Source organism: Amphiprion ocellaris, chromosome 6 (genome assembly GCF_022539595.1).
Source record: "Amphiprion ocellaris isolate individual 3 ecotype Okinawa chromosome 6, ASM2253959v1, whole genome shotgun sequence".
Lineage (NCBI taxonomy): Eukaryota > Metazoa > Chordata > Actinopteri > Pomacentridae > Amphiprion > Amphiprion ocellaris.
The window spans coordinates 11,030,750-11,055,349 of record NC_072771.1 but is presented as its reverse complement, the minus strand read 5'-3'; the positions used below and the strand labels follow the sequence as shown (position 1 = coordinate 11,055,349).

Sequence of the window (24,600 nt, the reverse complement as noted above, 5' to 3'; positions counted from 1 at the left end):
CCTTCTTCACCACAGACAAGCAATGCATACAGTTGGACAGGTTCAGCTCTACACATCTAGAAGAGACATTAGTCTTCTTCTTATTTGTGATATTCACTTTTCTTGGGTAGCACTGATACTAGTGTCAAGCGCTATAATTGAGTCTAGTGCTTTGGTAAATGGCCACATTTTTTGTGAGATTTGCTGTATGTAAATTTTTTAGCAGTGTGTTCTTGTGCTGTGCTTGCCCAGTGCACTGTGGTCAGTAGTTTGGCTTTGAGTGTTGAGACCAGTCTTCACTGCCTCCCACACTTCTCATTTGTTATTTTCATCAAGTGTCTGAAGGTTACCTTATCTTTCGCGTCAGAGTCAGGGAAAAGAAGTTTTCTTTGTGGTCCCAAGGTGTGCATCTGTTGAGTGTGTGCTTCTGTGTGTGTGTGTGTGTGTGTGTGTGTGTGTGTGTGTGTGTGTGTGTGTGTGTGTGTGTGTGTGTGTGTGTGTGTGTGTGTGTGTGTGTGTGTGTGTGTGCGCGTACACACATGAAATACCATGATGCGCGCATCATGGTATTTCATCTTTAGTCGTCAGCTACTAGCTGGCTCAATGTTACCTTGTAACTCACTCATTGTTAACTCTCTTTCTCATGGTTACCTAAACTTTTTACTCTTGAGTCTACAACTGGGAGAACATGTATGCAAATTATCCTCTTTATCTCTCAGTGGTGTTTCACTAAAGAAGGAAGTGATCATGAAAAGGTTCATAGGTTCTGTGTGTTTTTGGGATCTGAAGGAGTGACTGGACCCAGAAATGGCTATCATGTCATCCGTAGTGTCAGACTGGACAAGTATACATAGAAATGGTGCTTTCTTTAGCCTCCTTCCTAAAATTCTCCTGTCCATGCTGAAACAGCACCAGAGAGTTGGAACAAAAAAGCACGGTAACTGAAAAGAAACTATCAGTGTAGAACTGGCTTAAAGAAAAAATCAGATAATTGTGATAGTATACTGAAGAGTTTGGGAAATAACAATAGTACTTGTGTATTTTTTGACGATTTTATTTTCCACTGATGGTTCTACAAATTTACACTATCCTCTTTGTTGTTAGAATGCTTGCATATTACCTGCTGTGGGATTTTTAAAGGCTTATGTTTTGTTTTTCTTGTCATCACTCTATAAAAAGCCAAAAATTCCACAGTTGCTTTTTGTCAAATTGCATAATGCTGAGAATGCAGCAGGTTGTGCTTTACAGGTGGGGTTTTATCAAACTGATATCAGTTCTGCCTGCCTTTAAAACAAGGACGAGCACATGGAAAGCTTAGAAGCACGGATTCAAGGCTTGAGGTAAGATTTTTACATCTAATCTTTGGTTTGAGTCAGAGGTTTTTTTGTTCATGTTCTTTTCTTTATACTAATACATGTTCACTGTTGTCCTAAATGTTCCCATTTCTAAGGCATGTCAATTTCTCATTCAATCATTATGCTTTAATCACATTTACCCACAACTACTGATGACTTAATTTTACTCTCAGTATCATTACCAGTATCCTGCTTGTTTTATGTACACCAATGCAGTTTCTGGCTCTCAGTAATTACTACTATTACCTCTGATGCTTATCGCTGCTCCTCCTCATTCTCTTTGTCCTACTACTGTTGTGGCACTTTGAAATGACATCTCATTTTTCTTACATTGTTTTCCTACAGTAATTTTGCCTGTTTTGTTTCCTAAGTGTGGTTAAATTTGATTGAGATGCTGACGTTTAATCTTTGAATATGCAGTTACAATCTCAAATTGGTCACTAAAAATAAAAATTATGACAGATTTTTGAAATTATTAAATTCATAAGCTGATAATGATTACATTTTTAGGTATTTCATCATCTGATGTTAAAATACTAAAAGATCCCCAGTTCATGTCCCAGCCTTCCTGGGATCTGTCTGCATGGAGTTTGCATGATCTCCCTGTGCAAGTGTAGGTTTTCTCCGCGTTTTTTGGCTCCCTCCCACAGTCCGAAAACATGCTGAGGTTAATTGGCTACATTATACCTATATCTTATGGGCAAAAAATTAGCTGCACTTTCATATAAATTGGCTAACTGCAAAGTAACCATCAGCACTTGAATTAAAGATTGAAGGGATAAGATGACTCTATAGCATGTTAAGTATGTAGGTAAAGCTGTGAAAGCAAATACTGTGCAAACAAATCCAGCTATTGTGGAACAAAATGTTCACAAAGTCTTCAGTGACAATGATGAAATACCTGCTCCATGTGTAACTCACCAAGCTGTGACTGAAAAGATGATAACCACATAGGTCTGTATTATATGTAAGGAAAGAGCTGGTTTATTTGTTTAGCAGCATGGCCCTTCCAGTTTTCCCCCTTTGCTTTTCTAGTTTTAACTACATGACTCCAATATCAGTGATCTTAATCTGCATTTTTTCATTTGTTTTATGAGATTTTAGTCATTTATATTAAATAATAGCCTAAGAGTACTTCAGAGATCCAGTGTTGCAAGTGACTAGCATTAAAAATCCTGATTTTGTACTCCATACAGACCAGTTCCTAAAATGTTTTGAATGCGACTTGATTGCATCTTTCATGAATGGTAAATCCTGACATCTTTTACCGTCTGCATGTACAGCTTTGAACATTTTTTTTCCCCAAATAAATCTGTAGTCTCCCTGCTCAAGCTTTGATAACCCTCATGACATTACTTTGACATTTTTTTGTAGACTGAGTGTAAAACGACAAAATCCAAGTATCACACTGCAAAGGTTTACTGCACAAATTTATTCTAGCTAAACCAATGCTGACACAAATGTTATTATGTGACTTGCAGGTGAGACATCAGGCCAGGCGCAAGTATAGAGCAGTTGTGACTCATAGACAACAGGTGGAGGACACTATAAAATATTATGGTTTAGTGTAAAGATGTGGGCAATGATGTAAGACTAGTTTCTACCTGGAAAATTTAACAACCAAATCTAAAAGAAATGACAGCTTCTGCCCTGCACTTAAAATGTTCACAATTTTACAAAAACTCAAATAGAAATAACGAAACGTAAGATATGAGAAAACTGCCAGCTCCAGATGTGATTTGTTTTTTCTCCTGCACAGCCTCCTGTGAAGCCATGGCCTCCAGCCTTCCTCTGCTCCTGCTGGTCCTGTGCAGTCTGAGTGTAGCTCAGTGCCAGCTGAGGCTGTTTAACCTGCGAGCCACTGGTCTTCCCTCTGACTTGTTGGGAACCACTGACGGCTATGTCAAGGTGTTCTGTGGTGCAGACACTCTGGGTAAAACCTCTGTCCGTAATGACAACGCCAACCCTTGGTGGGAGGAGGAGTTCACATACTTCAAGGCCCAGGAGAATGAAGTAATGAGGCTCGAGGTTCATGACAGTGACCTTTTGTTTGATGACCTTCTGGGAGTCTGCCAGCGTCAGCTCAAGTTGGGAACATATGAGCATGATTGCTATCTAGAGAAAGGTGGAACCCTCCATTATACCTACACTTTTGGCTGAGACCGCCAACATTGTCAATAAAAAATAAAATAAACTGTGATGCAACAAACAAACTTGATACTGTGTGTTTAGTCATTTAACACATACTGAAATGAAAGACGGCTGCACAGTGGCGTAGTGGTTAGCACTTTCGCCTTGCAGCAAGAAGGTCCCTGGTTCGCGTCCCGGCTTTCCCGGGATCTTTCTGCATGGAGTTTGCATGTTCTCCCTGTGCATGCGTGGGTTTTCTCCGGGTACTCCGGCTTCCTCCCACAGTCCAAAAATATGCAGAGGTTAATTGATTATTCTAAATTGCCCGTAGGTGTGAATGTGAGAGTGCTTGTTTGTCTTTGTATGTGGCCCTGCGACAGACTGGCGACCTGTCTAGGGTGTCCCCTGCCTTCGCCCGAATCAGCTGGGATAGGCTCCAGCACCCCCCGCGACCCTAGTGAGGATTAAGCGGTGTATAGATAATGGATGGATGGATGGATGGATGAAATGAAAGACAGAAATATTCGGTTTACCCCACACAATTTATTTTTTCTTTGTTCACACACTGCTATCAAATCACCCATGGGTTCTTTTCTCATAAAACTTTAAATTACAGAAGAAATCATCAACAGCTACACTTTAGAATTATGACCAAATTAACCTCATCATCATTTACATCCAACACAATCGTTGTTAATGCAACAAGGTAAAACGGTGTTGACGCAGGGGTGGTATGTGACCCTGTGTACCCTGTCACACACCAAACATGCAATTAACATTTGATATTTATTGACCATACCCCCAATCTCCAATTAGTTTTAACAATATCGTAGTTGCCATGTGTCAATATAGCAGAAACTGAGATTTTTAAAAACGATGGCACTGATTCACAGACCTTTGTTCAAGTTGGACTGTAGGTTTGGTTAAAAGCAACTGCCACCATTAGTTTTAACCTGGCAAAAAAGTTTGCTTTTAGAAATGTAATTTATAGCCACCCGAGAAGCTATTGTTTTTGTTCTCTACTGACATGTATGTCTTTATGTTGCAAGTCTACTGTATGTATTTTAGCCAATTTGTAACTACCATGCTAAACTTATGGTCACATTACATTGCAATATCATCATATTTTGGTGCTCCCCTCCCTACTGGCTTCAAGCAATTTACACTGCTCGTCAACAATATATTAAATCCTAAAGTTTGACTAATGACTTAAAGGTTCCCTGTGAAGTTTCTTTGTTAATAAATCAAATATATACGTACTTTGGTGATTGGCTATGTCTTATGTTAATTTGTTCTTGGGTGTTCTTGATAGCTGCTATGTCTGTGAGTCTTTGTGTAACTCCTACCTCTTCAGTTGGCTATCAGTTTTGTCGTCATGGCAACAGTGACTATGTTGAGAAATACAGCCACAGCGTGAGAAATAGACGTGTGGTGAGAGCATGTGAAGTGTCATCTGTGTGAGTCTCACCCTCATTGCGTGTGATCTGGCAGCCTTTCATTGGTGTGCATGTTGGAATTACTGTCATCTGTTGATATATGGAATGGAGCAAAACCATTGGATGGTTTGTGCAGTTGTGGGTCACACACCCTAAAAAAATTTCCATCATGACTACAACTTCACAGGGAGACAAATGGCATTGGGTCTATGGCATGGAGAAGATGAGTACTATAGTTTAGATTTTTCTGTAGTAACTTAAAAAGCATTTAACAATTGAAAACTCCAAGGAAGATCATATTGTTCCACCAGAAAAAACTGTAAGACTGCAATGAACAATTATTTTTGTTCTTGATTTATGAGTACACCTGACAGTTGTTTTTTTAGTAATGAACTGATTGCTCAGAATGCAAAATGTCAGGAAATAGCTAGACAAATAAATAATACCCATAAATATTATTTAAAACCTAAATTAACATATTTTAAGAGTCCTATGTTTATAGAAATATATCATTAAATTACTTTGAATACAGACCTTTTAAATTTTTGACTGAAGAGTGGCTTGCTTTATGCTTCTTTTTGAACTTTTGTGTCACCTACCAAAGAACACTTTCATTTTACTTCTGGACAGTCTAGATATTTTCTTTTCTGAACATATTTTAATTTCCTAGATAATAGCAAACAATCACATTTCATGAGCCAGAACAAGGAAATTCCTGGCATGGGATCGGATGGATAGACCTGAGATTTTTCCTGATATGCCGAAAAAGGGACACCTTGACAATGACAAAGATATTACAGCAGCATAATTTGGGATACACATGGGGTCATCCAGCAACTCTGTGACTTAGATGGCAGGGAGAGAACTTAAGTTATACTCTGGGACCGCAACCGGTGGGGGAGCCGATCCAGCGGAGTGTACAGCCGTCTCAGTGTCCAGCAGCACAGGGGGAGCGGCCAGGCCCATGGATGCCGGGCCGTTGGAGCAGGAAGCTGCTGACACACCGTTGGCCACTGGTGCAGAGAAAACCACTGGAGCTGAGCTCAGGCCTTCGCCACCAGCTGGCTTTTCTTCAATCTGCGACAGAGTCGTGAAGCGATTCGAGAGGGTGAGTGGAAGCGAGACGGCTCTGACTGGGGTCTTCTGCCTGCCCCGGATCACTACCTCTATCCATGATCACTGGCGGTTGGATGTAGAGCAAGATGAGGGCCATGGACAGGAGGGATCCCAGGGTGCCATGTCCTGGAAGGCTGCAGAGAGAGAGGCAATCCACATCAACTGCTCGTGGGCCACCTCCATAGACCTGGCCAGCAGAGCGTCTTTGTCCCTCAGTTCATCGGAGAGACGGCGAATATCTTCCAGCAGGTCAGCAATCTTTTTATTAGCCACCCTAAGTTGTGGGTCTTCCCCAGGGTACATGGAGGTAGCCATGTAGCACTGAGCTACAGATTGTAGCAGCGTGCAGCGTTGTCACTTTCCTAGACAGTTCAGATCGCAGACGTACTAAAACTTGTGCTAAACACTCACCACAGGCAAATCGTTATTTCCAAGGAGAATTTTTATTGTGTAAGATCACTTATCTTGTGATAGAAAAAAGCAGATCTGCTGTGGTCAGAGTGCCGGCTGTCATCAGGAGACACGGCATCAGTTTCCATAGCTACGCTGACGATACACAGCTGTACATTGCCATGTCTCCTGATGACACAGGGTCAATAGATACCCGTTTAAACTGTATTTTAGACATCAAGTCATGGATGGCAGCGAACTTCCTACAGCTCAACCAGGACAAAACTGAGGTTTTAGTTATAGGCCCTGAAGGCCAGAGAGAGAAACTTTTATCAAAATTACAAGATTTTAAACCAGGACAATCCATAAAAAACTTAGGCGTGACTCTGAGCTGAATTTTATCCCACATATTAAAAATTTAACAAAAATAGGTTTTTACCATCTGAAGAACATAGCCAGAGTCCGCCCGTTTCTCTCTCAGGCCAGCACGGAGGTGCTAATGCATGCTTTTATCTCTTGTCATTTAGATTACTGTAATGCCCTGCTCGCTGGTCTTCCCAAAAAGAGTATTTTAAATCTCCAGTTACTACAGAACTCAGCTGCACGTGTGCTGATGAGGACCAGAGGGCGGGAACACATTACACCAGTTTTAAAATTGCTGTATTGGTCGGGCGCCCGTATAGCTCAACGCGTTGAGCGGGCGGCCCATGTACAGGGCTGGTCCCCGACGCAGCTGGCCCGGGTTCGATTCCCGCTCGCGGCCCTTTGCTGCATGTCTTCCCCTGACTCTTCTCCCCTGTTTCCTGTCTCTCTCTCACTGTGCCTATCCAATAAAGCTGACAAAAAGGCCAAAAAAATAACTTAAAAAAAAAAGTTGCTGTATTGGCTCCCCGTCCGCTTCAGGATCGGTTTTAAGGTTCTTTTATTAGTTTTTAAAAGTCTTAATGGCCTTGCACCTTCTTATTTGTCTGATCTTCTTTTAACATATCAACCTTTGTAGATCCTGAGGTCCTCCGGCAGCAGCCTTTTAATTATACCACAAGCCAGAACCAAAACCCACGGCGAAGCAGCATTTACACACTATAGCCCCCACCTGTGGAGCAGCCTGCCAGAGAACCTCAGACTGCAGAGACTGTCGATGTTTTTAAAGAAGGTTAAAAACACACCTTTTTAATCAGGCTTTAATTAACCTCTTAATTCCTTATGTTCTTATCGTTACTTATGTATTATCTTATGTATTTTTATTATTTTAACTGTTCATTTTTATTTATCTTATCTTACAGACCTTTTATCTTATACTTTAATGTTTTTTTTTTTTTTTTTAAACTCCAATGTTTCCTTCAGGGGGGTCCTCCACACTGGGGGCTGTATCCGGTCTGCTGCTGGGGGTGCTGTCCGCGGGTTCCTTCGGCCCGGCTGGTTGGGCCCCACACCAAGGCTCCCCACCTTGGTGTGGGGGGTCCCCCTGCCTGTCTGGGGGGTCCGGGTGCCGGTGCCCCTGGCGGTCATGGCCTGCAGCTCCTCCCTGTGTGGACGACCCCAATGGAGGCGTTTTACATGATCCCCAGTGCCAATGCCATACCTCCCTACAGTGTGAGTGTGTGTGCGTGCGTGTGTATGTGTGTGTATGTGAAGTTGTGTGTATATATGTACATACCCAGGGTGGGAGGGAAAGGTTTTCTTGTTTTTAATTTAATGTTTTTTATGTTGTAAAGCACTTTGTGGTGCAATTTTATTGTATGAAAAGTGCTATACAAATAAAGTTTGATTCGATTTGATTTGACTTGTGCCAGTGAGGCTGAAAAATGGAACAAGACAAAATGTAATACAGAGAGGCAAGCATAAACACACCATCTGTTAACATAGTTATTGCAGTGGTGGGTGACATGGTAGATAGAATAAAAATTAGTATAAAAGTAGACAGTGCCCAGTAGACGTGGATCTGCACTGCTTGATAGGCAAAACCAGAAGCTCCTTTGGTTGTATGTACTCTGCCTTACACCCCCATGGCCCTCTATAGAATAAGTAGCATAGAAAATGGATGGACGAATGATTGTGGTGGTGTAACTTTCTCAGATGTTGGAAAAGGTGACCAAGGGGCTGGTCAAGCCAACACAAAAGTTCTAGCTGTGTCTTTATATGTAATGGTGAGAGTGTAGCAGCTTGTGCTGTCAGTGTATTTTAGGAGGGTGACACGAAGCTGATATGAGGTCCGCTGACCTATAAAAACACATGGAACAGCAGATAGCATGGGCAAACACAACACACCAAGCCTACACAGCCAAGATTTACATCTATTACTGTCATTTTGCTTAGTATCGTCTGAGGGTTCCCTTCCAATTTCTTCTAACCTAATCAAACTCATGTGTGCCCTGAGATCTGTCTAACCTATATATTCATCAAGATGCAATGTAGTGTTTTAAACCCTCTGATCAGGCACTCAAAGTTTCACAAACTGCCATATGTGCTCAGTGTGGAGCTAATGTTTGGGCTTTTATTATTGTATAGCTTGGCATGACAAGTCAAAGACTTGTGAATTTTATTCCAAGGATTTGTAGTTACCTGTATGCTGGCCAGACAGCATGGTAGTGGTGTAGTTAGCATGATTTCCTTTTAGCAAAAAGGTTTTGGTTTTAGACATGCTGGGTGGCTGGCCTTAAAAAATTACAGTCTTTTGTATTATGTATTTTAATTCTGTATCATCTTTGACACTTAGACGTTATATTGTCTTATTTTTAAGGTTTCCAATTACTGTGTAGCATATGTAGATCACAAAATTTCACACCAAGTTATCCATAGTTAGATTTAATAGTGATACTGCCCTCTAGTGGAGAGGATGGATAATGCACGCTAAAGAAGGAGTGAGGGGAGACTTCTTGTGATGTCTGAAAGAAATGTAGTACCAGAATCCTTGACTGAAATGATGGTTCAAATGTTCCAACCATGGTGTTGTTTAACAGCACTAACATTTAAGGCCATTCTGAATAAGTCCACACATCACAGTTTGTATTCAGTGTAGGGAGTTGTTGCTCAGTTGATTTCCATACAAGATCGGCGGTTATCACTACTTATCTATTAACCAATTATAATGTTTCTTCGACCTTAACTATGCAGTTGTGCAGATAAAAAAAAATGTTTGCATTAGACATAATAAATAGCAGTCTATCTAAAGTTTATCTTTTTTTTTTTTTTTTTTTTTACATTAGTCCAACCTTATTGTCCTTATTGGGCATTGATTCTTGCCTCCAGATTGAAGTCTCAAAAAGTTTTTAATTTACACTTAGTGTTTGACTATGAGGAACAACCTCAAGGCATCAGAATTTGGTCCGAGAAACAAATCTCCATGTTTGCTGAATTGGAAATGAATTATATTTGGCTACGAGTAGTCCTTGAGTGACAAGCACAGTATGAAACTGCCCATCTTGGCAGGAAATGCTGTGACAGGCTGAGGTCAACCGCGGTGAAAGCACACAAGACGTCCAAACGGAGTAAAATATTGCAGTCACTAGTAGGTTGTGTATTAAGATCTGTAAAGATCTGTTGTTCTGTCTGAACAGCCTCCTGTGAAGCCATGACCTCCAGCCTTCCTCTCCTCCTGCTGGCATTGTGCAGTTTATCTGCAGCTGAAGCACAGCTGACTGTTTTTAATCTGCGGGCCAGCGATCTTCCTTCTGGCATCGTGGTAACTACAGATGGCTATGTCAAGGTGTTCTGTGGCTCCGCTTCTCTGGGTGAAACATCTGTTCGTAACAACGACCCAAACCCTTGGTGGGAGGAAAAGTTCACCTACTTCCAGGGCCAGGAGAATGACGTACTGAGGCTTGAGGTTCATGACAGTGACATCTTCTTCAATGACCTCCTAGGAGTTTGCCAGAGACAGATCAAGCTGACAATTTATAGACCATTACCATATAAATCAGAGAAGGTTGGTAAATTCCACCTCAACCATCACTTTGCTGGGTGATATACACACTAAGAAGTGGCGACAGGTAGCAAAAGGGCTTCAATACTCTAAGACAAGTCCACAGAACATTAAAGATGCAAAACAAGAAGCAATGACTCAACCAATAGTTGCTAGCAAAGAAAGGTAAAGCCACCCTTCACCTATCACATTTTTCCCATTATCTTGAAATGTTCGAGATAGTTTTTGTACAGCAGCCTTCTAGTTTCATGCGTGAGCACGACTGCTTCCTCGAGAGTGGCGGACTTCTCCATTACTCCTATACCCTTAATGGAAACAATCAGTAGGCATATGTAACTTTATTTACCAAAGCATGCCTACATCTTGAATTTGGTCAAACAAATCCCCCAGAATTTAAACACAATGAAATTCAGTTTGTTAAATTTTCAATTATCTTTTTTTGTTTATCATCCGGGGCTGCACAGTGGCGTAGTGGTTAGCACTTTCGCCTTGCAGCGAGAAGATCCCTGGTTCGCGTCCCGGCTTTCCCGGGATCTTTCTGCATGGAGTTTGCATGTTCTCCCTGTGCATGTGTGGGTTTTCTTCGGGTACTCCGGCTTCCTCCCACAGTCCAAAAATATGTTGAGGTTAATTGATCATTCTAAATTGCCCGTAGGTGTGAATGTGAGAGTGATTGTTTGTCTTTGTATGTGGCCCTGCGACAGACTGGCGACCTGTCTAGGGTGTCCCCTGCCTTCGCCCGAGTCAGCTGGGATAGGCTCCAGCCCCCCCGCGACCCTAGTGAGGATTAAGCGGTGTATAGATGATGGATGGATGGATGGATGTTTATCATCCTGTAACGAAAACAGACCACACAACTTTGCTTTTTGTCTTTGGTTTAAAATGAACCCCCCCCCCCCAAAAAAAAAAAAAAACAACCAAACAAAAAACAAACTACATGACTTCTGCTTTTGGATTCCAAACAAAATACAAAACAGCAATTTCCAAAAATCCAAGTATGTGGGAACTTCTATCAACTAATACATCTAATCCACCCAGTAGGGAAAGTGTGCATTCCCAATACATATTATTTAGTGTAAAGGTGGACAGCATTTAAATAAATACAATTAAGTAAGATTTCACTTAACAAATACTCAAACAGGATTTGGATCAATCTCTGTATGTGAACCTGCAAATAGCCCTGCTACAGTGGACATTTTGGGTCCAAAAATGCCCAGGTCTATTCAATCGCATTAATGATGGCAGCATTCCATTTCTGGCAGGCCCTAGTAGTATGAAGGCTCACTTTGACAGCTTAGTGGGACATCCATCATTTAGTTTCTATGTACAAATTTCCTTTTGTTTTTTTCTGCAGGCACTGACAGGAAGCTGAATACTTTGAAGCGTGGAAACACACGTTGCTATAGACTGGTAGTCTATAGCAACTAACCAGTGTTCAAAATGGCCATGTCTGCAATATTGCATGCACAATGTATACCATAAGAAAAACAAGTGTACACAGTGAAAGATAAAGAATTTTAAATTTGAAAATGTGTTTATTCTGCTACTGAACTGTAAAGCAGAATTCAAAGCACAGCAAGCATTCACAACAGGACCTATGCTAAAGGGCAACCACATTACCATCCCTCCATTCCTAGTCATTTTTATTCTTTTTTCCTAGTACTGAAACTCATTTAGCACCTAACCAAGTTAAAAGGTAAGCAAGCCAATTAAGTTCCATATTAAACAGGAAAACAGAAATTTAAAAACCAAAACAGTATGCAATGTTTTTTCCCCCAAACTGAAGCCTTTTTTTTTTTTGCTATTTATAGATTATACAAATACTTAAATACACATATATATAAACACACACACACACACACACACACACACACACACACACACACACACACACACACACACACACACACACATATATATATATATACACATATATATATATATATATATACATATATATATATACACACACACACACACGTGTGTGCGTGTATGTGTGTGTAAATGAAAGGACAAGACTACATTTTAGGGTGGACAACTTCACTACTAACAAAGATATATTAACAGTTGAATCTGTATGCAATGCCCCGTGGGTCTTTTTAGTGTAGCTTAGCACTAAAACATTACAAGACCACAGCATTAGACATCACTTGTGTAAGCACAGTTATTCATACTCGACGGAGAAAGTTTGAAATTTCCGTGGGCCAAATTAATGGTTCACAATAATAACAGTAACACAGTCCACCTCTGAATGCAACTATACAGATGAACAAAAGCATTGACATTAATCACTGTTTTTTCTCTTGATGTGCAATACAGACAAGCCTGGCTCCACTCTTGATCCTATGATCACCACTTTCCCCCTCACCTTCAAATCAAACAAACACAGCTCAGTGGGAAGTAGCGGCAGAAGTTTCTATTTAAGAAGCACATCAGGTAAAAACAGTATTATCTAGCACAGAGGTCTAAGCCCCAACTTAAGAAATCTAAAACAATGCACAAATTGACATTTTGTTTGTGTAATACAGAGTGAGGCTGCAATTGCACTGGTACATTTGTAGCTTAAAAATAAAAAGAAACCAGTATACAGGAGACAGGCATACAACATTTTCGGGCATTTTTTGATTAAATTAATAGAGACAAAATCTAGAAACTATCATAATCTTTCTTGTCTTTTTTGCCTTCACCCTCAAAGCTGTCTGTCCCATCACTGTTGTCACGACGACGTTTACGACTGTTGCGAATGTTGAAGCGAGGGTTCATCTGTGGCAGAGGGTCCATACCCAAAACTTTATGGATCTGACGGAATGCCAGCAGCCTGAGAGCAAACTGTATAAAAACACAGATGGAACATTTCAAAACAATTACTTTGAAGGAAAGTCAAGGCAGCCACAAGAAAACCCCTTTGAACAGAGAGTGTATCAGGTTTATGAAAAGAGCTCACACTAACTAAATCACAAATACTATATATCTCTATGTATGTGTTTTGGTGATTTCTGAAATATTTATGTTAAGCCTGAAATGAAATGCTGGTTCCAAACTGGAGACAACGACCCAAGCACAAAAAGTAGTGACACCAAATGGACTGTCTATTTACTAAAGACTGAAAAATCTTGCTTGGTTTACTTTTCTGTATTGTTTGCTTCTTTTTTTCAATTCAGTTCAATTTTATTTATATATTCTTACATATAAAAGTGTGATTGGTATCACATGACAAGTTTAGCTTTTCCATATTTTCTGACAGTATTGCTTCTTGTATCTAAACTCCGTGTCAAACTTTATGTCTCAATCTGATAGTTTACTTATAATTCAAGAGCTCGTACTTGGGCACTTGAGGTAATGTCTTCTCTCTGTTGCTCTCCCATGGGTGTGAGGGTATCCGCAGGCTTTTTTTCACAAGGGTCTACCAATCCTGGACCACCTGTTCAAAGAAACCAAACTTTATAAGGTGGTGTTCTATTACAACATATTTTCAATCATCTCTGATCAATAATACCACATCATACATCCATCCACAATAAATACAGTAGAAAGCTTCATATTCACAGAAATCTCAAATGTACAGATAAAACTTGAACTTCTATACTGCTTTGATCATAATAGAAGTGTTGACATTTTCATGAAAGTGTATCACACATTTCACACAAGATATGTTGGTGCAGTTTATTATGCTAAGACCTTTACTGTCACTGCATCTTTAATTTAGCACTTTTCAAAACTTTCCACAAAATTATTTATGTTAAAATTTTTGACTTGACTGACTTTACAAATTAAAAAAACCCCAGAGCAATGGATGTAGATAATACTGTTTTGTTGTAGTTTGAGATTCAGAGAAGATGTGTTGGCAAAAGATTAACCTTCAGTTGATTTCTTGCTGTTGTTTTACAAATTTTTGAAAGCATTCCTGCATTTTTTTTCTCTTTTTTGATTTGAAACTCCACCGGCCACCACTGACTGAACCGGTAGACCTATACAACATTTGTATACATTCCTGTATTGAGATCCCTTTGTTTCTAGGTGGACATACAGTTACATACATAAATGTTTGGACAGAGACAAAAGTTTTCTAATTTTGGTTCTGCAGAGTAGCACATTAAATTTTAAATGAAACAATTCAGATGCGATTGAAGTGCAGACTTTCAGCTTAAATTCAGTGGGTTGAACAAAAAGATTGCATAAAAATGTGACAAATTAAAGCATTTTATAAACACAATCCCTTCATTTCAGGGGCTCAAAAGTAATTCGACAAATTAAATAACTGAAAATAAAATGTTAATTACTAATACTTGGTTGAAAACCCTTTGCTGGCAATGACTGCTTGAAGTCGTAAACTCACGGACATCACCAGACGCTGGGTTTCCTCCTTTTTTTTGCCAGCCAGACCTTTGCAGCGGTTTTCAGTTCCTGTTCATGGGCCTTTCTTTCTAAAGTTTAGTCTTTAACAGGTGACATGCATGCTCAATTGGGTTGAGATCGGGTGACTGACTCGGCCATTCAAGAATATCCCAGTTTTTTTGCTTTACTAAAGTCCTGAGTTGCTTTGGCTATATGTTTTGAGTCTTTGTCCATCTGTATTATGAAACACCACCCAATCAATTTGGCTGCATTTGGCTGGATTTGAGCCAACAGTATGTCTCTGAACGCCTCCAAATTCATCCGGCTGGTTCTGTCCTGTGTCACAGCATCAATAAACATCAGTGACCCAGTGCCACTGGCAGCCATGCACTGCCATGTTTTGCAGATGATGTGGTATGCTTTGGATCATGAGCTGTACCACGCCTTCTCCATACATATTCCCTTGCCATCTTTCTGACAGAGGTTAAGCTTGGTTTCATCTGTCCAAACAATGTTCTTCCAGAACTGTGCTGGCTTTTTTAGATGTTTTTAAGCAAAGCCCAATCTAGCCTTTCTATTCTTGAGGCTTATGAGTGGCCTGCACCGTGCAGTGAACCCTCTGTATTTACTCTCATGCAGTCTTGTCTTTATGGTAGACTTGCACAAATGACACGCCTACGTCTTGGAGAGTGCTTTTAACTTGGTTGGCTGTTGTGAAGGGGTTTCTCTTCACCATGGAAATTATTCTGCGATCATCCACCACTGTTGTCTTCCGTGGACGTCCATGTGTTTTTGCATTGCCGAGTTCACCAGTGCTTTTTCCTTCTTTCTCAGGATGCACCCAACTGTAGATTTTGCCACTCCTCATACTGTAGTAAGTTTAAGGATGGATTTTTTTCTGTTTTCGCAGCTTAAGGATGGCTTGTTTCACCTGCATGGAGAGCTCCTCTGACCACATGCTGTCTTTACAGCAAAATCTTCCAAATGCAAGCACCAAAACTCACAATCAACTCCAGGCCTTTTATATGTTTAATTGGTAATGACATAACCAAGGAATTGCTCACATCCACTCATGAAATGGCCTTTGCGTCAATAGTCCAATTACTTTCGGTCCCTTTTAAAATAGGGTGGCATATGTTAAGGAGCTGAAATTCCTAAAACCTTCATCCAACTTGAATGTGGATAACCTCAAATGAAAGCTCAGAGTCTGCACTTTATGTCCATGTCCATTAGATAACTATAATTGTAATATGTGTCATTAAACTGGTATAAAAAAAAAAATAAATAAAAAAATTTGTTTGTGTCGAAATATATATATGGACCTAACTGTATGTAAACCATTGAAGGCTATTGATCCAAAAGAGTCATCTAGACCTGACAACTTGGATCCCTATCTTTTAAAGCTTGCTGCTGATTTATTTCTGAGTTCCAGATGGCCTTTCAACAGTTGCAGGCCTCATTGAAACACTGAAGGTTGGTTCTGAATACTAACACAATCAAATTTATGATCCTTTCCACAGCTACCTCCCAGAGCTCATATTCTCCATTCAGACTTCATTTTTTTCTCATTTAAACAGCTGCTGTCCAGGGTACCCATACTCTGGTTACTTGTTAGAATGGCCTTCTGCTATTGCTGTCTGATATTGAAAAAACCTTCAGAACTCACTACAGTTTCATAATTTTGTCTCACTGGAAGCATTCAAAGCAGAATATGTGCAACTGTAGAGTGCAATTACATTCCTAAGCTGTTTTTTTGTCTTAATTCCCCTGGTAATTTTAATGTATTTTATTTCTGTAAAATGTCAACTGTTATCATGCTCAATTTTATCATTGATTACAACTTTATGGTCTGCCTTCATGACCAGGTATCCCTTGAAAAAAAGTAACCTTAATGTCAAAAAATGCTGGATAAATAAAGTAAAAAACAAAAGAAAATCTTTAGAAGACCCTGCAAGCACAAGACTGCCCTAAATTTGTGGAAATCTTTGTGACTATACATTTAGTATCCATAAGAACAAAACTATTCCACAGCACTGACAAGTTCTGCAACTCTGCAAGTAGCCATGTTTGGTAGCTTGCTTTCTGCCTTTTGACATTATATCTTGCTTCATTGTCAGTATAACACTAATCAATGCAAAAAAAGCCAAACAAAAAAAATCTTTAATAATAATAATAATAATAATAATAATAATAATAATAATAATAATAATAATAATAATAATAATAATAATAATAATAATAATAATAATAATAATAATCTTACCTGGGAGTAAGATTCCAGAAGAAATACATTCAAAGACACGTCTCAATGCATCACCAGGGCTAAGCGGGGCAGAAGCACTACTGATGGCCTTCTCAACTAGTAGCTCCATGGCCTGCACAGAGTGAACAGACAGTGACAGCGACTTTGATGGTGGGAAAGCACACAATCCCTGCTTGCATTACAATAATCAGTTTTTTAAAGCAGGAATACCTAAGTTATAACAGTAGCTGTTTAAAGTTTGTAATATTTCACATTCCCTGGGGGAATAAAAAATACCTACATATTTCAATTGTTATTTGTATATCACTTTTGTGCACTTACTTCATTCTAGCTCAGTTTGAGAATATGTGCTGCTTTTTGAGTTTCGTGTGTGAGTGTCTGTTTCACTGTGTTTAAGTCCCTCCCTACTTAAACACGAGGCACAGAGGAGACACGTGAAGTAACTTCACTAAAAGCTTTCCATATAGTGTTAGTCCATCTAAAACTAAAAACAGGCCAAATCAGATTACTTTTCAAACAAGTCAACCAGAATGTGGCAAAGTGATAAAGATGCCAGACGCTCTCCTGTTAATAACATGCATCTGCACCCTCGACAAACACAGGAGGACAGGCACATCTTGGTTGTCAGAGAGGAAACAAAGGAAATGTACCCTGATTCTACAAGACCAATACTGTTATGAGTAGGTGGAAAAAACAAACAGAAATGTTCACTTCATTAGACTCCTTGTAGCAGTCAGACCCAACACTGCAAAAACTTAAAATCTTACCAAGTCTATTTGTCTTATTTTTAGTCAAAATGTCTTATCCCACTTGATTTAAGATAAATTCTCTTAAGTGACATTTCAGCAAGATGGAGGAACTTGTTTTAAGACAATGCATCTAAAATATCTTGTTAAGTCAAACAATCTTGAAATTATCTTGTTTTGAGTTGTATTTTACAAGAAAACTCAAAATAAGTTTAATACATCTCAAATTAGGAGGTTACATGAAAGCAAAAATCTATTTTTGAGTGAAAAACAACAAAAACATTTTAAGCATGTATGGCTTATTTTAAGACACCTAAGCTTGACAATCCTGGTAAAATATAGCTTAAAATAAGTTTTCCCAGCTAATTTTAAGATCTCAATATTCTAAATATCATATCTTATTTCAAGAAATCTTACCAAGCCATTTTCACTTGTTCTATTGGCAGATTATTTCACTTATTTCAAAGTAAACATTCCTTGAAAGAAGTTTTTTTCTTGCTTTGAGAGGGGTATTTTTTCCAATGTAATGAAACTTAATTAAGGGAATCCCTGCATTGTATATTCTGGGTAAGTTCAACAATCACCTTAATCTGTATTTGGTTTAGTTTCCCCCAAGCAACATCAGTACAGCATTAGAAAGATGAAGCATGCATTATAGTGAATACTTAAAAACATACAAGCCTGTCAGTAAGTGTTTAATACAATCTCAGGCCATATATCATTCTCTCACCAGTTTAAGCTTGTAGTCTGTGGATAGTTACAGGTTTGTGGTGTAAAATGTAATTATCTACTAAAAATGATTATTATGTGTAAGAATGCATGTTTACATAGAAGTCATTTATATCGTAGGAGAACCCCTGTGGGTAGTTAATCAAAGGAGTAAATCCTGCAGATCCAAAGGGCAAAGAACTGCTGAAGAAACGATTGATGGCTGTGATTGACACTGTTAAGACAGCAACGATAGGAGAATAAAGTCTTGATCATCCAACTAATCACAAGGCTGGGATCAAATCAATCTTGCAATTAATGGACAACTAGTCTACCACCTGAGCCATGGCCAGAGGGATAGGGAACACTTACACTATAAAACCATTTTGATAGCCACAGAAACTTAAGCACACAAGAAACTATGTCATGAGTTAAAGTCTCTATTGAGAAATACCGTGAAAGAAAAAACATGACAACTGACAATGATGTTAACAATACAATTGATAAGGTTTTCTTTAAAGTAGTAATGTGTAACTGCACTGCAAAAACAGATGTTCTGTGCTGGTCACATTTCCACCTGCATGTATTTTTACAATAAAACAACTAACAAGATAAGTTTTCATTTCTACTGATCAGTTATTTTCTCCTCATCGCTCCCTATCTCTATTCATCTAGCACTTTTCTAGAAAAGAAGCTGTTCGAACAAAGAAAGTTCCAATCTAAAGACCCAAAAGAGATACTAGTGACAGGCAGTTTGTGTTTACACTCAAAATTAATGCTGTACCCAAATTATAAACATTGGTAAACTTCGATCTTCCATAATTATCAGACAGTAGTATCACAAGAGCAGTTACTTATAGGGGCAGGAACCATGGTGCAATATGTATTTAAAAAGACTGAGCACGTTTTGTTTTTGTGAAAAAGGACCACAAAATTATGTTAGAACTTTGCAGACCATAGCTCAAACACCATGATAAATAAACAGCAATAGATTTGACATTCCTCTCATCAATAACCCCATGTCCCACAAAGCACCGTGGCCTTTGAATGCTATTAACATGTTAATACGCCATACTTACCCATCCAGGGAAAGGCGACCATGTAGGAACTCGCTGACAGAGGTCTCTCAGGATTCGGATGATGATCACACAGGATTGAAGACCATTGGCTCTAGCCTTTTGATGCAATAAAGTTAGGTTTATGGAGTGACCCAGGGTGACAAAAGATGGACCAAACAAGTGAATCAGTTCTGTCATAGAGGTCCAAACACTACTGTGCATAATGGAAGCTTGAGTATGGTATTGATATGTGTATAGGCCATAACATATTTGCAATCAGCTGCCATTCCCAGTAGTCTTGTACCTCACAGTTAGTAAAGGAGTTCAAAGTTTGCAAGATGCACAAGAAATTAGGAATTTTCTTGCAATCTTCTAAACCCTGACCCCAGATTTATTCAGGTATCTCACAACCAGGGACTTAAATGTACAAGAGTCCACCTGAGAGGAGAGTATAGGGACTGAAAGAGCCAAGGAAATCTGCTTTACTTTGCCTGTGCTTTTGCTCAGGTAGCAGAATCACAGGAACTTCCTCAGATATTCCCTTTTCTCTCAATCCCCATTCTACAAAAATATATAAATTAAAAACACAAACGTTCAACATGAAAGCACTTCTTGGTGAAACAACTTTGTGCTAGTTATTGTGCAGCCTTATGGAATCACATGTAACAACTATAATACGGTACTTAGAAAAATTGAATAGAGAATACAAGGATGCCAGTTTATTGCTGGTATTTTGCCATGTAACTCATTCAGATGAACTTAGATTTACAATCAATACATATGATTGACATTAACCAGATCCTTCCCTTTAATATGTGGCATCCTTGAATATTTTTTTGTTTTACTTCGAATAGTAATAGTTTTCCTCTTGATTAAAAAAAATAAAAACCAAATGTGTAAAAACACACATAAATAAACAAATAAATGATGCATCGCATAAGGCTACAATAAGAAAGTAAAATGATGTTCCGAACCTGGAACCACTTAGCGTGGCGCAGAGCAGCCAGAGCGTCAAGGCATTTTTGCCTGTCCAAGACGTCCGCTGGGTCTTTCACCATACCCGAGGTTACATCTAAAAATGGATTTGAAGTGTCAAAATGGTGATGAGGAATGGGTGTTTGACCAGGTCAGCAAGGCTGGCAAAGAACAAACACATTGCCACACATACCAATATTCCATGACAACCTACAATTGGTTGCTTTTTGTAATTTTGAAAATGTTATTGACATTACAAAAAAAAAACTGAGTAGACAAACCAACACAATTGCTGCATTGTGTTGTAAATACAGATTATCAGTTTACCACAAGTTAAGTCATTGTATTCTCTTACAGGAGGTATGAACTTATTGACTCAACATTAAAAGGCAAATAGAATTATGTGTTTGATAATCATCAAACTAACGAAATTGGGTTTAGGTGTGCAAATATTTTCAAGCCAATACCATTTTATCAGGTAATTGTGATTATCACTATCTTCATATAGTTTAAGTTTAAATACCACTGAAACTTTGAATTTCAGTATATGGTCTGAGATATGTGCATTGGGAAAGAAAGGGGATCCCATGGCTAATGATTGTTAGTATGAAACCTGTTGCAGAGAGAAAGAATCAGCAAATGGCTAATAGGAAGTGACCTGATAAAAAAAGTGGCATGGCAGTAGTAGGTGTGGCAAAGCTTTTGTGATGTAAGAAAACCCTGGTCAAAAATCCTTCCGAAGCTGTTGGGCCCAACTAAACCCCTGGTGGGTCTTCAAAGAAATGAAGTCTTGTGCTGAACTTGTATATACTACTACGAACATCAAAAAGGAGGAAGCAATGGTTGCTGAGGAAGAGGAAAAAACATGAGAACTACCAGAAACAAAAGGGGTTAGGATATCACTGCATGCATGTCTAACACCAGCAGGTTGGAATCAGACCCCAACAGTCATTGTACTACAACGGCTATAATCAGGTGCAACCAAAGATTCCTCTGCCAAAGTCTTCTATCCTGAACTTTTAACAATACTCCCCTAAGAATAATGTGAAACAATCAGATTCCAAAACAATATCTTTGATAGTTTCTCCTCATCTTTCCATTGTCAATTAATTCAAGAGAATACTCTGAAATTATTTTTCTTCATTTTCCACTGTCAATGAAATCGAAAGGACAAAAACTTGTCAGTCTTTGACTATAACTGAATCACTCGTATTTCTTACTGAGCCCAATTTTGAGTCATATGTGCGTAAAAGTAAAACATCAATCAACTCAGGGGAGCACTTTACAACAGGGGACCTCAGCATGGTGAACTGTTCACCAGTACACAAAAGGAAGATTTGTTTCCTGTGGGAAAACCACATCCAATTTTCTCTAAGGCCAAATCAAGATTTGAGAAAGGGTTGCAAAATTCATCTTTGCACAGTTAGTTCCAAAATGCAGGAAGAAATTGAGGAACAGATGTGCCTCTTGATTATTTATACATCTTGTGCAAGAATTGTCTTTTGGTCTCCTCATTTCATAACTATATTTTTTGAGAAAAGAGTCTTCTGTTGATTACAGCTAATAAAATTAAATCAAACCCCTGGAACACAGGAAACAAAATAGAAACTCACCTGGGAATAACTAAACTTAATGCAAACATTGATCATGCTTTGTTTAAAGGATAGCACTTGAGAGGTAAGAATTACAGAGCAAAAAGCATAAGAGCAATACTGCTGGCACTTGCCTCTGACTTTTTTAATTTTCCAAATTTACACTTACAAGTGATCTGCCCCCACATAATGAGAAAGACTATCAATTGAGAAAACAACTAGATTGGTGTCGCTCATGGCTACCAGTCAAACGCTGATTTTGTAAATAACATTTCAGAGAAAAAAAAATCCATTCTAGTGGTCTGAGTTTCTTACACAAAGATGGCATGAAAAGGATTTCTTGCAACTCACACTGTGCATAACAAACCCTGAAGGAAAGACACCATAACTAAAGTTACTATAAAATGATGAGCTAGCAATGTGTTGATTGCCCTTTCATTTCTGAAATCCAGATGAATGATACATGAAGAGCAACTTGCCTGGGTGATCCGATTTAAAGCCCAACAAGCAATATTTGTGGAGTGCCAGCAGGACAGTGCTCTTCAGTGTGTCAACCAACATACTGAAACTGATTTCATACAGACAGAAAAAGACAAGAAAATAGATGCAATGGAAAAGGCTGTGATGGGTTTCCCCACCTCCATCCCTGCCATTTTCCTCTCTGATGACAGGTGAAGTCAGTGTGATCGTCACTTGCATCTTTGGCTCGGTACAGGATGTCAGAATGATGGCTGCTTCTTGGACAGATCCCTTGACTTCATATTTTTCAGGTGTTACCATCTGTAAAAAGTGGTGTAAATGCCAATATTATTTCACAGTCTATTTACACACAGCTAGTTGATAGTAACAGGTTATCAAGCATATATAGCAGTCATCTCTGTGGCAAATTAGTTACAAATTTTAATTACGTCTATGTGGAAAAAATGGCCTCTAATTATAAGGACTACACTGAAGTGTAAAGTGTATCTATACAACTTGGCCAAGAAAAGACATTTTGCCAGTAGTAAACACTCCCCTCTTGAGCAAAACTATAATTTAAATTAATTGTTTTGTTGGTAGTGTGTCATGAATTGAACATGGGTGCTTTTTATGATTGCATGTATCCAATAAATGTTGCCATGGATGAAATTATATGGTGGGGCATTTGTAAAAACAGTACTGTTAGCTGCTTGGGGAGGTGCTCCACAATGCAGGAGAGGAGGCTCTTTGTGGGCCTCTCAGAGCAGAGCAGGACTAGGTTGACATTCTTGTCCCCACGAAGAAGCAAGCCTTTGGCCAAGACTCCAACCCGCATAACTCCCTTCAGGGCTCTGAAAAGTTGCACACAGTTGTACAAAAAAATAAACAAAAGTAAAACAAGCAAAAATTTAAATGTCACACTAAAAAGTTAAATACATACAAATAACATTTGCTTACTTTTGATATCTATGTATATTACTACCTGGAAGAAGAAAAAGAATTAAACTACGAAGAAAAGACATTTTGTTACGACAAAGTGTTTTTGCCAACCAAACTGAAAAATGCTTATTTCTATGTGTTTGGAGGAAGGTGAAAGAAGTTGACTAAGATGACCCACCATTTGCTTGTGCTATTAATTACTCAATGACAGTTACTTATATTTAACCTATTGCATTATCTATTCTACAATTACACGAGGCAAATCAGTTCTAGACTTGTCTAACGGAACTCTTTCAGCACAGATTTCTGCACTTGTTTGGTTGAAAGGTAACCACCCAAGTACACGCAAAAATGTACAAATGCATTCAATCTAGACTAAGTATTTTGACATTTGTACCTTCTTGGCTCTTCAGGTTCTGAGTCTTAGCATATTCAGTTGGAAATAAATTATTGCATTATGCAAGTGCAATTCTCAGTGATATTTGGACATTACGTCAATAATGAAAGAATTGAGTGCGACATATAGCCTTTAAGCACACTGCACAAATTGGCTTGGTGCCACAGCTGATTTTAAAGATGCCATTAGATTAAGGAGGAGTTGTTTATCAATATGTGGAGTAAAGGGGTGATAATGCAAGTAGTAGAAGACTTACAAAGACTTAAAAAAAACATGTAAGATAATGGCAAGACAAAAGTAGGAGCACATAGGAAAACTTCAGCAGAAAAACAGAACCGCACAAGTCTGTAGATGCAGAAAATTATTCGTATGGTGAGGTGAAAAGAAGGACTGTAAGGGCCATTCACGCTTTTCATGACAGTGTGTACAGACCAGTGCAGACTCTGAAAATGGATCACGTATGCCCACATACCTCAGTTTATACTACAATAGGTCTGCACCTGCCTGAGGATAAGGTTGCATTGCCGCTCTTATCGAACACAGAAAAACATGTGGAGCAGTTTTTACAGGACATATCAAGGACTTACGGATTGAAAGCAAGAACAAATCAAAGGTCCTCCAAAGCCCTACTGCGCCAAAGTCCTGTGTTTTTCAGTTTAGGGTTTTATTTTTCTCAACGTCAACGTCAAACATTTCTACAATCATTGGCGATTTAAGCGTTTTTATTTTACTCTTTTAATTATCTTGGAGGAGTGAGAAGACAGATTGGAGTGGAAAATATCATTGCTACCGTTACTCAG

The 24,600-nt window shown here is 38.9% G+C and overlaps 3 protein-coding genes across 5 annotated transcripts in view; 2 read left to right on the top strand and 1 right to left on the bottom strand.

Annotated features, from left to right (window-relative positions):
- The first annotated feature begins 1,188 nt into the window (after positions 1-1,188).
- Positions 1,189-3,547, top strand: LOC111570532 (uncharacterized). Of its 2 annotated transcripts, none has more exons than XM_023273357.3 (2): positions 1,189-1,319; positions 3,094-3,547. In XM_023273357.3, exon 2 carries the CDS (start codon positions 3,108-3,110, stop codon positions 3,492-3,494), a length of 387 nt encoding a protein of 128 aa, XP_023129125.1. In that variant the 5' UTR covers positions 1,189-1,319; positions 3,094-3,107; the 3' UTR covers positions 3,495-3,547. The 2 variants fall into 2 exon arrangements, with proteins under 2 accessions (XP_023129125.1, XP_023129124.1); XM_023273356.3 differs by lacking the exon at positions 1,189-1,319 and adding an exon at positions 2,560-2,581.
- Positions 3,548-9,977: 6,430 nt separating this feature from the next.
- Positions 9,978-10,654, top strand: LOC111582811 (uncharacterized). Its single transcript, XM_055011370.1, has 2 exons — positions 9,978-10,290; positions 10,563-10,654. The coding sequence occupies exons 1-2, from the start codon at positions 9,978-9,980 to the stop codon at positions 10,652-10,654; spliced, it is 405 nt and encodes a 134-aa protein (XP_054867345.1).
- A 1,189-nt stretch (positions 10,655-11,843) lies between these two features.
- zfr (zinc finger RNA binding protein) overlaps positions 11,844-24,600 on the bottom strand; it is a 48,155-nt gene continuing 35,398 nt past the window's right edge. The window contains exons 14-20 of one of the 2 annotated variants that reach the window (XM_055011245.1): positions 23,165-23,315; positions 22,644-22,785; positions 20,413-20,510; positions 19,460-19,555; positions 16,927-17,038; positions 13,652-13,749; positions 11,844-13,157 (exon numbers count right to left, since the gene is read on the bottom strand). In XM_055011245.1, coding sequence (XP_054867220.1) covers positions 12,975-13,157; positions 13,652-13,749; positions 16,927-17,038; positions 19,460-19,555; positions 20,413-20,510; positions 22,644-22,785; positions 23,165-23,315 — 880 coding nt within the window. In that variant the 3' untranslated portion in view covers positions 11,844-12,974. Of the gene's footprint in view, positions 13,158-13,651; positions 13,750-16,926; positions 17,039-19,459; positions 19,556-20,412; positions 20,511-22,643; positions 22,786-23,164; positions 23,316-24,600 lie in introns of those variants that run through there. The other variant, XR_008601980.1, reaches the window with a different exon arrangement.

Excerpts from the sequence above, each read along its gene's own strand:
- LOC111582811 (XM_055011370.1), top strand. The coding sequence starts at position 9,978 with ATGACCTCCAGCCTTCCTCTCCTCCTGCTGGCATTGTGCAGTTTATCT. Across the intron at positions 10,291-10,562 it reads AGTTTGCCAGAGACAGATCA|AGCCTTCTAGTTTCATGCGT; the intron begins AGCTGACAATTT and ends TTTTTGTACAGC.